This window comes from Spodoptera frugiperda, chromosome 5, assembly GCF_023101765.2.
Source record: "Spodoptera frugiperda isolate SF20-4 chromosome 5, AGI-APGP_CSIRO_Sfru_2.0, whole genome shotgun sequence".
NCBI lineage: Eukaryota > Metazoa > Arthropoda > Insecta > Lepidoptera > Noctuidae > Spodoptera > Spodoptera frugiperda.
Window position 1 is genome coordinate 2,179,953 of NC_064216.1, and position 13,951 is coordinate 2,193,903.

Here is a 13,951-nt window from a genome sequence, read left to right on the forward strand (position 1 = left end):
ACCACCACGTGTACAAACAATGTGTGTTGTGCAGCAACGACTGTCGCAACCGAGGGCTGGGCTCGCTGTCATTGCAGAGGTAAGTCCCCTGTTTGAGGAGTGGCTAGAGAGGCGCCATGGCGTCCTCACCTACCGCCTGAGGCAGGTGCTTACCGGACACAGGAGTTTCGGTAGGATCCTGTTTTTGATTGGGCGGGAGGAAACGCCCGGGTGTCATCACTGCGAAGACCGCCCGGAGGACACAGTGGAACATATAACATAACACATATAACATCAGAAACAGGAACCTACCGAAACTCCCCTGTTTGTACAACACACATTGTTTGTAAACGGTTTTTTATTAATATCTCCGTTCCGACGCATTTTACGAAAAAATATTTAGTTACAAAATTAAACTAGAAAAAATTTCCTACAATTTATGTATTGATAACTTTTTCATAAAATCAATAGTTTTTGGCGTACGAGCGCCGCATAGTATTATTCATCTGCACCACCACGTGTACAAACAAAGTGTTTTTTTTAAATGTATCAATTCTTAGAAACTAATTATGACATCTCGTTCAAACCAATTTTCTTTGAAAGTTTCCATTAAAATCTACAGCATATATTTTTTTTAGTTTTCTTACTCACTTATTTTAAACGTTAGAGGGCAGGACACATTCGATAGACCTCATTTTTCCACTTTGGAAGTGTCTATCTTTCAAACAATTGATTTTGACCAGAAATGGCTTTAGGAACCATGACGTATTTTTAATGGTCTATCCATAGACAACCATCACGGATAGGTTAGACGAAAAAAAAAAAATTTGAAGAGGTGCAGTGACCGCGCGCTCTCCGCCCTCTATCTCGGAAACGGTGCACCGTATAAAAAAAAGTTTAGACAAAAGTTGTAGAGAATTTTGTATTCTACAATATTGGTATTAAATGCAAATACCAAAAACCCATAGGAAATGAGATATTTCCAAAAAAGCGCAAAAAAACGTTTTTTGGGACCTTTGGACCTTAAAATTTAATAGTTGCTTACACCCTACCATATGTAGGTTTTGAGACAAGTTTCAGGCAGTCAATATACAAGTATATACAAAATTACAGCTGGGTATCTCAAATTCCGAGGTGAAATCCTAATTTGACTGGACTAATAATACTTTGCGGCGCTCGTACGCAGAAAACTATTGATTTTATGAAAAAGTTATCAATACATAAATTGTAGGAAATTTATTCTAGTTTAATTTTGTAGATAAATATTTTTTCGTAAAATGCGTCGGAACGGAGATATTAATAAAAAAACCGTTTTTAGGCGCCATTTTTTCAAAATGGCGGCGCGAGCGGCGGTTGTACGAGGTGGCAAAGTTTAAATTCGAAAAGAGCATACCCAAATCTATAAATTCACCAATTTTCAAAACTCCCGGAAAACTTTCCAGGTAACCCCCTTTTTATCTACCAAATGACTGGACTATAATAGCTACAAAAAAATCTATTACTAAAAACAATAATAATTAACTTAAAAAAAAAGTAAGCGGACAAAATAAATATAACTAACAAGGTATTTCTTACACACCTCCTAAGTTAGGTAACAAAATACCCAACAAAACGTGGCTTGTTGTAAAAACATGTCACAACTTACCTTCCCCTATCGTGAAGTAAATGTCGATGTATGGTTATAAAAACAGGTAAACCTCCCATGTGAGTTAGGGCTTATGTACACGATACGGCCGCACAGCGACCACGCCGCTTGATTTTATCATACCACTAAAAACATTTAAGTTTTTAGTGATAATTTGCAAGTATGCTTTTTCTAGAAGAAACTGTATTGTCTTTGTAGTAAAATAAAGGAAACTGTTTCGCTGGTTGCAAGTGCGACTGCCGGATAAGGGGTCTCGGGTTCGATTCCCGGGTCGCGCAAAGTATGCTACTGGCCTTTTTTCAGCTTTTCAAATTTTTTTCAATAGTAGCACGGAGAATTGTGCCCAGTATATGGCAATAGGCTCACCCCCTATTACATAAGACATATTACACAATGGGTGTACAATGTACAGTGGCATTACGTGCTGTGATCTACACCTCTGCCTACCTCTTCGGGGATAAAAGGCATGATGATGTACATGTAAAATGAAAAAAAAAACACGATGACGGTGTGGCACTGTCGGCGATATCGTGTACACTAGCCCTTAGATCCACTGCAGAGGTCACGGTGAAGTACCACAAGGTCAAATCTTGTTACCGTACAATACATACCACCCTCAATATTTATACATAGCTACATTTACGATGTATAGGTAACAGTGTGGACAGGTCAAGGGTTCAATGAACTCTGTATATATGTATGTATGGACTACGGACGGACATTTTTTTCTAATTATATAGGAGCAATTTGGACTTAACTGATTTTCTTTGTATATTTATATCAGGCAGAAATGACATAAGGATGAATTATATGAGCAGTGCCGTAAGTAACATTAACGGATCAGAAAGAGAAAGCTCTATTCTTTTAAATAGTCGAAATCTCGTCCTAATATCTCGTCCCCTTCTTTTAGTCTGTGGACGACGAGCAAGGGTAGCTCGCCGCCCGCCCGAGCAGAGCCAGACCTCAAAGAACCCTTAGACCATCCGGACCAACCCGGGGCTGCAGACTGCCTAGCGGATTACGGACGGTTTTTAGACAGTAAGAGTCTGACACTCTCTCTCGCCTCGCCCAAGACGGGAACAGAGACTGGATGATTTCCCCCCTCAAAAAAAAACCTTTCCTATACAAACCCATAGAACTGTGACATGTCCATTACTTAACCCAACACACGGTATAACAAAACTGATAACTGATACACAACAAAATCTAAGAACGAAAACTTCCCAAGATTATTATCTCAGTTACTGGTAACTGGAACTGTAACTCGTTTAAAGTAATACGAAGCTTCAGGGATTAAATTAAAGACTTTCAGTATTAGGTATTACTCCGGTACTGAGTCTGTTAAGCCCTAATTGTTCTTCTTTAGTTGTTCACTTCTATATTTTATAAGCAGCTCAACATTGAACTTCTAAGATGATTCTTTGCAATGAGACTTGGTAAAGGTTAATGGATTTTTTACTCTGTGTTCGATGTGGTTGAGTTCATATTGCAATGGTGCTTAGAATTCTTCAGCTATTGATGTTTCCAAAATTCTGTGACAAATGGGCAATAGGGTATCTAATTATATGAAATCATTGTTTCTATATAAAAGTTAATTTGATCAATATCTATTTGAATTTTATTAAGATAAGACAAATCTCAATAACAAGGACAAGAAATTCCCTCAACTTTGTACCAAGATACTTTCGTAAAACAAAATATTTTGTTCTCGAAACTTCTACGCTGAACCCACTCAATACTCTCCGATATTACTCTAAATACTAAACAAGTTTAAACAAGTTTAAAAGTTACAAACCCAATGGAAAATGCACTTCACAAACCAACCCATAAGTTCCAAATTAGATTTCGCAAAGTTAGCCTTTTACATAGAGTTCTCAATTAAATTTCTACTCTAAGCAAAAGTCAGAAGGGTTGAAAATTGCATGAGAGAGTTGTGTTTTGGGTCAATCAGTTGTGTATTTAGGGGTAGGAAACAATTATTTGGAGACTTTCCTTCAATCGTTGAAATTGTATGAGAATTTTGGTAACGTGGAAGCATTGGTAGTTTAATTGAGTAATTGTCTATCGCTTAATAGCTAGTATTATTACCCTTATTGACTCCAATCAACCTTAATAGCCATGAATTAGTAACAGAAGCCGATGATGTTACTTTAAATATTGACCACTAACTACATTACTATAACCACGACAAAACACCATGTTTAAAGCTAGCTAAGACACTACAAAATTATTTTGAAATAGTATATCATTTCAATTCAATTGGTACAGTCAGCGAGAAAAGTTATTTTACACTATTTATCACACTAATACTATAAATGTGAAAGTTTGTTTAGATGTTTGTCGGTATGAAACTACTCAACGGATTATGATGAAATTTGGAATACAGATATGATATGAGCTAACTTGGGTGATAGGATACTTTTTATCTAAGGGGAATGCGGGCGAAGCCATTGCCAGAAGCTAGCGAACAATGAAAATGTCCTTGTTGAGACTTGTAGTTTCAGTTACAAAGTACAGTACCTATGGGAAGCAATTAACTGTAGTACATTACACCACAACATTGAGCGATAAATGTTTATGTTAATTAAAAACATAAAGATCGTCCGCGGGGATTGACTGTGAACACGCTATAGGCATTGTATTACACCGCACTTATGTTTTTGTTGGTAAAAACTAGTTTTTTTTATGAAAATTACTATTTTTATTCTAATGAGAAGGTACAAAAGGCAGTTTTCAGTTCAAGGTTGAGCGCGTGCGTCGGAGGCACTTTAGTTAAATGGTAAACAAGGTGTGCGCGACTGTACCGAATACAGGGTGTATATTTGAAGCCAGGCAAGCGTGAACGAGGTGATTGTGTAACTGATTCTGAACCTGAAACAATAAAAAGCTTCTCGACCTTGACCGGTTTCTTCGTGCGACATGTGGGGAAGGTTACGAAGCAGGGGTCGAACCCCACTCGAGCTAGTGACACGAGTTTGTCAATTGATGAGGCGTGCACGTTCAACTTAACTAAGTAGCCTGACAAATTAGAAGGATTTTGTTGACTTAAGTATCTCCACAACATCTAGAAAGAGCGAAGGATAGTTGTACTTCTCCCTTAAAAAAATTAAAACTAGAAACTTTTATTTTTAATGCCAGACAAAGAAAAAATAAACATTTTTATGTGAAAAATTCTGCAGAAAAACATGCAACAAAGGCTCTAAGGCTTGAAAAAAAAAGAATGCATGCATTCCGCTTAAGTACGCATACACTATATATCCATAATTTGTGCGTAGTTGAACGAATGAATGAACTCGAATGAATGTAGGTCGTACTCGGGTCGTTGTTGAGTTACATTCGTCGCCAGGTGAATGGGACGTTTAATTACATTCGCTGCAAAGCATTCTCGACGTTTTCATTCATTCATTCACTCGCTCTTCTGTTCATATCTGAGCTTGCGAATGCATCAGGCCTCAGTTCATATACAAATTTAAATATATTTCTGCGTGATGTATGGGGGCCATTACTTTTAGTTTTATGTGACATTTACAGCCAATGATGCACGTTGACGATAAGAGCTTTAAAAAACATTGATATATATATATATGTTTGAGTTTGCTGGCATAATGCGAAGTAAATCGTTTTTGCTATCATGGGCTGAAATCTTAAAGTGGTTTTTGAGGAAACCCTTGTAGGAGGCGAGATGGGAAGGGTTAAACCAAATAACTAGAGGATGAAGATCCATATGCTATAGGTATTCTCACGAAATTTAACACGAGTGGTAGTTACGTTCAGAATAGATTATTTTTAGGGTGCCTTACCCAAAGCCTAAAGGGACTGGGGTCACCGAACCTTAATGTGAAACCTACACGGTCTGAAGAAAAGGGATATAGGAAACCTTTTTGTGGTCAAAATTTGGGATATTCGCCATTAATATTACTTTCATTATAACGGCAGAGATAGATTGAATTTCAATGTTCTTGATCATTAAGTAACTAGATTTTTGTGTTTCATCTAATGGCAAAACTTTAAGTACGATTTCATGTAGCACTTAAATAACGTCACTTTACACTTCACAAACTAAACTAAATTGTTGCTTGCATTAAATTATAAGAAAATACATCAAAAACTGTGGAAAAGATTTTTTTAAAAATCACAGTAGTACTTGTAACAATTTTTTGTACTTGAAGTTAAAAGAACGACACTTCAATATAATTAGGTGCTGGATCTCGTTAATTGTCTCACGATGGAATACTGAAATGTTCTTCAATTTTAACTATAGCATTTAAATATCGTCCTATCTCTGTCATTTACAAAGAATTTGTAGGGAAAGAACTATTTTTGAGCGCGTCTTAAAATTGAGTGACGTTTGAGTATTTGACCATCAGCCTTTTAATTGTCTCAGTCTCAGCACTGGTATCGAGACTTAGTCGTCACAGTTACTAAGTTCACAAAGGAATAGTTGCCAAACACTATACAGGGATAGTCATAGATAAAGATAGTTATTAATTCAAATCGTTTTAATACCTAGTTGTAACTGCATTGCATGTATTTTAAACGTAAATGTATGCTTAATGAGATAGATTTAAATAAAGATTAAACAGCGATTGACTTTTTAAATTCAATAAAAAAAAATAACAACTCTATAGCATTTGATTTGATTTCAAAACAATAGGCAAAAGTTTACTGAACCACAGATGCAAAATACATTGAGTGAATGTTTGAACACAAAACATTCACTCAGTATGTACACTGTACATACTGAGTTAATCTACCACAACGTACTGATTAGCATCGCTGAGAGGTTCAGGAGTGACGAGGGAAGAGTGCCCGACTTCGGGACGAGTTCGGTACATTAGGCGCCAAATGAATGTAAAGATGAATGTCGCGAATTGATAAGGCGTAAATACTTTGTTTCGTAATATTGAGAACAAGAAAGTAATTAGAATTCTCATTCGTAATTCTTTTAGAAATAATTGTTACGTCATTTAGATTTTATTTTTATAAAAGCATTGCTCCACATTAGGATTATCGCCTGTGTTGTGGGTGCGTTTACAAACATACCATTTCACATACACATGACACCCAGAACCGAAACAACAACGCTTGCGGGAATCGAATCCGTGACAAGTTGCACGGCAACCAGTTGCCCAGCCACCGCGCCAACTGTACCGTTAATGTATTAAATGTGGTTTGTTTTAACTGATTTTAAATTTCGTATTAGAATATGTAGTGGCGCTGTGTCTAGTCTTATTCGAGCCCCACATGGCTGCGACATGTGGTAGGATATCCTTCCTCCACGGAAATGTGTAAGTAATGTTACGAAGTTGGCAACACTGACCAGCCGCAGAATGCTCACAGAAAAGTAGGTCAGAACGAGAGCTACAAATACATTAACGAAATAAGACGGAAAACTTTTATAATTAATGTAATACAATGCCGGAGCTGCGGGGAATTAATGAGTAACTCCCTCCAAGATAATATTTCGTATTTTGATTGCCGGCAACACAGCAGCGGCAAGTAGTAAAACTTGAACAGATGAAGTCAGCTATCGACTCGATCGAGTCAAATGTAGATGAAAAAATACGAAGACCGTTCTTTTACAGATACTCATTCCATCGTGCAGTATCGAATAAAATATTGAAAGCCTATAAAGCTGTCAGTGTAGCCTGGTGTAGCTGCAGTAATAGATATCGTTTTATGGCCGTGTGCTGTCGATGTGTTCATCTTTCGTAAATTGGGATAAAAGTATGAACAGTAGAGCTTTAGTTACATACCTGTAGCATAGGCCGGTTCTAGATCGTCCTCGTCGTCAGTGTGGTGCCTGCTGGAGGCGTGCGAGTGTGAGTGGTGCGCCACACCCACGTGCACCGGCTGTATGGGCTGCTCGTAGTGCTTGTGGTGGTCCACGTACACGCGGTGGTGGTGCGGACACGGCGTCGGCGGCAAGTAGTCCGCTAACGTGCCACCTCGAGTCAACGTCGAACCCGCACTTAATGTTCCACCACCTGAACACGATGCTAACGCACTCCGCACTGAACCTAGGTCTAACGACGGTCGTCTCGATAGTTCACCGTAACTCTCGCCGAACAACGCACTAGCCGGCACCGCGTGCCGGACCTCGTGCTGGTGGTGCGAATGTCCGCCGTTTGACGACGAGTGTGGAGACGCGGAATGGTCGCGACTGTCGCGTGACGTTGATGCCGTGTGGATGATGCTCTCGTCGTGCGTTTCCATCACTTCTCTGGCAGTAGGCGGGTTGGGGTGCACGTGCACCGCGGACGTGCCCGCACGACGCGGGCTCCGACCGCGATCCGGCAGCACCGACGAAGCCGACCAATATCCCCACGCCATTTTTATTCACTGATTTTACACTGTTGTCAATTAAGATCTTGCCATAAACACGGAGAGCGGAATCTAAATAGGGGTATACGTTCACAGTTTGGAGTGTCCACGTATGCACACGAAGGCTTTAGTGCCGGGGCCGCGTAATCCGAGCGTGTGGCGGGCGAGGTTGCGCGGTGAGCTGGCCGCCTTCGCCCGGCCGAGGGGACGCGACAATTGTGTAAACGAACCTAATCTCCTTTGACGCCGCCGCCCCGAGCCCACCGAGACAAAGCTTCGTGACCGCACACAGCGGCGCACGTGATACGTCCCAAAATATTTTGACAAGCTAGTCGCTCGGCTGACAGCTACGTCAGCGTCAACGTCGAATAGGTAATCGCGTAATCCTGTTTATATTGTAACCAGTGAGTTTCATTTCATATCTCATTGCGCCGATAGGATCGGGCGCGGTGACGAGACTCGGTGGGCTCTGCTAATTCGGGTTGATTCAACTCGGGCCAGTTTCGAAGCCTACTAAATGAGACGGAAACTCTGCTGATATACGTATAATAAACAACGGACGTCTGAACGGCTGAACTTGCATTGGCGGCTGCAGAATAGGCAAATACGATTGGCGAATGATTTATGTTTGTTTGTGTAGAGTGACGAAGAGGGTAATTAGCGTTGGTAACATTCAGATAGCACATAATAGCAAGTCATTTTGAAACATTAAAGCTTCACTATCGAAAAATAGCTTTTCATAATTTCTTAACCTGTGAGTTGGCTTTTAGCACGCCTCATTAAGCGGTAACCTATTTAAAGTGCAGCGGTGACGTCAGAGTAGCACGGCGCGGCGCGGCGGTGCGGTGGCGCTGGGTGCCGACGTGTATTGCTCCATGGGTCGGAAACCGGCGCGATACAAGCTGACAGTGTAAGCCTCTTCAGACGAGGGGTGCGTCGCTGCGGTTCCGCTGCGCCAGTTTTAGCCAACTCACTATAAATTCAGTAGGAGCCAGATCAATGGGCGACATAATAAACAGAGTAAACAATAAATTCACTCCTTGTTATCTTTGCACATAAAACACTGTCACATTGTTTCTGCTGACATTTATAACTTGAAAACGGGTGATGTCATTTTGATATGCTTATTTTGTTTTAAAGTAAATGTCGCTGCGTTTAAATGAGTTTCGTGTAAAAGGCTTTTATATTTTTGGGGACGAATACACTTGGCATTTTGAGTGAGGATTTAATTCGTTAGGTGCTTTTGTTTAACACCTTTTGGACAACGAGGCTTTGGGTAACAAGCTGAGCATTTGGGAGATGAAGAGAACTACTACATAACATACATGATACACTACATACTTGTGTATTAACAAACATGTAGTACATGGACTAGTGATGCCGTAAGCCTTAAATACAAGTGCCTATGTATAGAAATGTTGACGTAAACCGGCGCTGTATTATATTAAGCAAAGAGTATCCGACACGTATTGCCATGGGACCCGACATCACACATCCAGCTTTATGCGTCGGTACAGTTAACATTCTGAATAGGATTTGAGGATGAAAGAAAATTACGTCTAGAATGTTCGCGTACCCGTTAGTCAACCGTCAACCGAGATTGTGTGATAAAATTAAATAAGATCTAGAATGATAGATCAAATTTTTACATTTTAAAGTCACCGTTTTCCTTATTTAAGTCATAAAAAGACTGTTAATGACGTTTTCACTGTCATATTAGCTCGCATAATATCGCAGAGAAAGTGAGCTGTGTCTCCCAAGAGCTAGGTAAGCAAATAGAAATTTGTTTTAGTTTCGAAACTAATAGTAATGTGTCAAAGTTTGATATTTACTATAATAATAATACTTCTAAAAATTGTTTAAAGCATAACATGTGTAATTGTGTAATGTTAAAATATAAATAAAAATTTCACTATGCAAGAATACGACAGAACGAATCACGCCATACAATCACTGAAGCCATCACGAGTTTTCGCGTAAAATGAACCACAACAACAGCTAAGAAATTACAGCATTAGGAGCGAAGTTATTTCATTATGAGTTGTTTGACGTCAGCACAGATACAAAGTACACAGTCATACGCCCACAGCTAGGTATATCGAAGATACATATCTTACGTGCTCACTAATTAAATGCTGAATCTCGACTTAGCACGCCGCTTTTACAAGATTAAACTTTTTGTAGGCGTATTTTCACGAGGAAACTTCGCTTTCCTATTTTTACTTCGCTCATATCTTACGTTCCAAGTTTTTATCCGATCTCTTCTTTAATTAAATAATTTTCCGAAGAATGTGTTCTGAAGATGATTAATTAATTAACGCTAATCATACTCCTACACAAAATAGAGCATTATTCTGCAATACAATTTCGAGTATCGATAAAACGATAGTTAAATTTCAAAATCCGTCAATAAAATCAAGTTCTGATTCAAACTACACTTGAACCGGGTCAAATAACGAACCGTTTCCGTAAATATGTCGCGATACCGCGCGGATCACAAACTTTATGTGTATTCAGTCCCTGAGGAGAAATGCGGCGTTTCTCCAATTTTATTCCTGGTAACTGACAGCAACAAAAATAATACTGATATTTCATAGTATTTTCCAAATCAAAATGTATTCATTGTTGTATCCATTGCTGTCCCGCAGGTATTTCATCTCGGGACTGAAAATGGACTTGATAAAGAGCCTTTCTTTTATACTTCATTTGGAGTGTAGTGTGTGAGTGCTTTTGGCATTTATTAGTGAGGCCTGAAGCCTTTAGTGCTGTGTTCCGGGCTCTGTCATCGGATAGATTGACGTCCAAGGCATTTTAGAGGGCTGTTAAAGTGTGGAACGACATTACACGGCGGACTGACTCCGTATAACGCTCCACGGATGCCTAAAGCCTTACGTAACTCCGGGTATTGACAAGGGGACGACAAAAGATAGTGCAAGACAGTTTATGAGACATTAAACTACCGTACAAAACAAAATGAAGTAAGTGCTCGCTTGTGCTTGTATTCTGTTATTTGTTAAACTTACTTATGGCAGAGGTAGAAAATTCTGTATCCATAGTACGAGTTTCCTTAACGTTTAACGTAATCGAAACGAGTGCCCGTTTAGCGCTCTGATTGGCCGGCTCGAATCAACTAACCAATAAACATAAAGCAAACTCATACTAAGGGTACTGAATTCAATACAAATACTTAAAATACCACTACTATTTTAAACAAAGGAACGTGCTCACCAGTCCACGAATGAAACAATCACCATTATGCGAATTTAAAATTGTAAAAAATATATCGAATTGAGATTAAAAACAGTATTAACAATAATACCGGGTTTACTATCATGAAAAACGATAACACGAACCTTCGAATCGAATGATCCCTGTACAATCGCATTTGCATTCGCAAACGTGGAAACTAGCCGACTCCGAGAGCCAAGCAATTTAATTTTAAAAATGTATTTATGTTCATACAATGAATGAAAAACGAAAATATTTTTGTCCGTACGTATCTACGTGAATTTTTAACAACTGACATTCGTATTGGGTAGCGAACAGGCTAGTAATAAAACCAGCAAATATATTTTATTATTGGTGAAATGGCTCGTTTTTTTTTTTCACAAACATGCGTTTATTTCGCATTTCGAACTTTGACCTTTTATTCATAGGTCGTTTGTTAAATACATTTAGAGTGAGTACATTTATTTAATGGTTGAAATGGGTTTTTATTTTTTGTGAAATTCTTTTTTCAAATGCATTTTAAAAAGCGACGTGAAAAGAATGAATGAATAATTGACAGAACTATTTATTCGTTTCGAAATAATATTTCAAAATGATTTATTGAGGCTATTCTTAAGCTGATTCAGTCTAAAGTCTACATCGTTTAAAGTCGCCCTCTACACAGAAAATCACATAGCAACAAACATTATATAAATTTGATAAGGGTCACATCTAGACCATAAAGTAACATTATACATCTCCGTAATATCAAATCCCCACCCTTGAAGGAAAATGCCTACACATGTTGACTTATTGTCTTCAGCCAGCCGTGATTTACCCGGGCTTATGACATCACTGACCTTTATACCTCAACATCACCTTATTTGACATTCCATTCGCACATTTTTTTTAAACGTTGCCCCACACTTGTATTTTCTCCTGTGTCGTGGGTGCGTTTACAAACATACAAGTTCACATGCACATGACACCCAGACCCGAAATAACAATTTGTGGATCACACAAAGAGTTGCTCTGTGCGGGAATCGAACCCGAGACCCCTCGCCCAGCACTTGCAACCACTAGGCCACCGAGGCAGTATAGAAATAAAAATAGTAATAAAACTTTAATTTATAAGATTAAAGGAATACAATGCTCTATAAAGTTGGCTTTACTAACGAAAGCCGTAGAAATAGAGTGACGGAAGGTTTTTAGACTAGTTTACGATCGGTAGTGCGTCATAAAACTGTTGAATTAGTGGGGGAGGGGGTCCACCTGACGCACGTACACTATGACAGTTATATTTCCTAAGGATTTGTTGTCTCCCCCTCTATTTATGATGCTAGGCGAGCTTAGTGAGCTGTTTTAGCTGCGTAATACTGTTTGTAGTTAAGTAGTTTATATGTATTCAGTAGCTATTACTTTATATTACCTATAGAAGCCGAGATAAACTACATTTTTTTAAACTTAGTTCAACTCTAAAACCTTAAAATTTACTCGAGAATATCTTTAAGGACTTTGAGAAAATTTGGCCATATTAACTACGATCATAAATATATTTATTGTTCTATTTTATGTTTTGCTATTTCAAAATACAGTACCAATTATTACCTAAAATGGGTATTCTAAACCAGTTTCCAAAACAGTGAACAGCGCCAACAGCTTTAACGCTGCTTTGGCACCGTTCAAAGGTAATATAAGCTATTAATTGCACAGTTAAACGGCTGCAATGCTACATAAATAATACAACCCTGCCTACCCCCCGCTAGCGCAGTAAGTAACGGAAAAATAACAGAAAGTTACGCTCAGTTGATTCTTTATGACTTATGCGCGAGTTGTTTTCCTTTCACGTTTTTTGGAGAAAGATAAAGAAAATATATTACTTTTATCTTTAAAAGGTGATATATAAGATAAGCGTGAACTTGGAAATATTTATGACAATGGCTGTTACTTCCATATAAATGAGTATTGGCAATTAGAATTCAGAAAATATTTTGTTTACAACTGCCGACTAATCAGTCTCACGGTGGGCGCCATTAGCTTCTACATTGTCATTTTTTACAAATACCCTCCAATGAAGAAAAGTATAAAAGTGCGAGATAACATTTTTAACAAATGTTTCTCGAAAAGTTATTACAAAATAAGACAGTTTCGAGATACGGCACTCAATCTTTGTCGTAATTTAGGAAAACAAAACGTCTGTCACTGTCTATCTTTTGATTTAAGGAAAAACACCGAGAAGGAAAATAATTACTGTTTCGGTTCAACAGTTTTACAAGTGGTCACCTGAGGAGGCGTTTAAGGTGTATTTTTTAATACTTTCAAGTGTTTAATAATGTTGTGCTCGAGTTAAAACGAACATTTACAATAATTATTTAAATTCACTTATTTTCCTAACACAAAATAATGAACGAGGTCGGCAATAAATTACGTATACACTTAGAGCTAAAAGCAGCATCTAAGGCCCTAATACGAACACCTCTAAATCTTGTACATTCGTTTGAATATTTCATAAATACCGGCCATAAATATTTGTCCCGAACAAAACAAGGATAATGAAAAAAGATAGAGTTTAATAAATTCTGCATGGAACAATACGACAGAGCACCAACACGAAGGAGAATATTTTCACGATTTATGAACTGGGGTACGAACGTTTGACGTTTACATTTTCGTTTCGTAGCCGAAAAAAAGTGAATAGCGCCACGCGTAAGGATTGGCAACTAAACAATTCTTATAAAAACATGTCTACCCCCATGAAAACTGTTTAAGGCAAATCCTCGGGGAACGTAGATCACC

General features: G+C 38.4%; 1 protein-coding gene across 3 annotated transcripts in view; it reads right to left on the reverse strand.

The window, feature by feature from the left end:
* LOC118271914 (atypical protein kinase C) overlaps nt 1–13,951 on the reverse strand; it is a 203,834-nt gene that overhangs the window by 105,640 nt on the left and 84,243 nt on the right. The window contains exon 2 of one of the 3 annotated variants that reach the window (XM_035588178.2): nt 7,381–8,020. The exons of the other annotated variants lie outside the window; for them this stretch is intronic. Within the exon in view, the coding sequence (XP_035444071.1) occupies nt 7,381–7,957 (577 nt within the window). The 5' untranslated portion in view covers nt 7,958–8,020. The remainder of the gene's footprint in view (nt 1–7,380; nt 8,021–13,951) is intronic. 3 annotated transcript variants of the gene reach the window in all.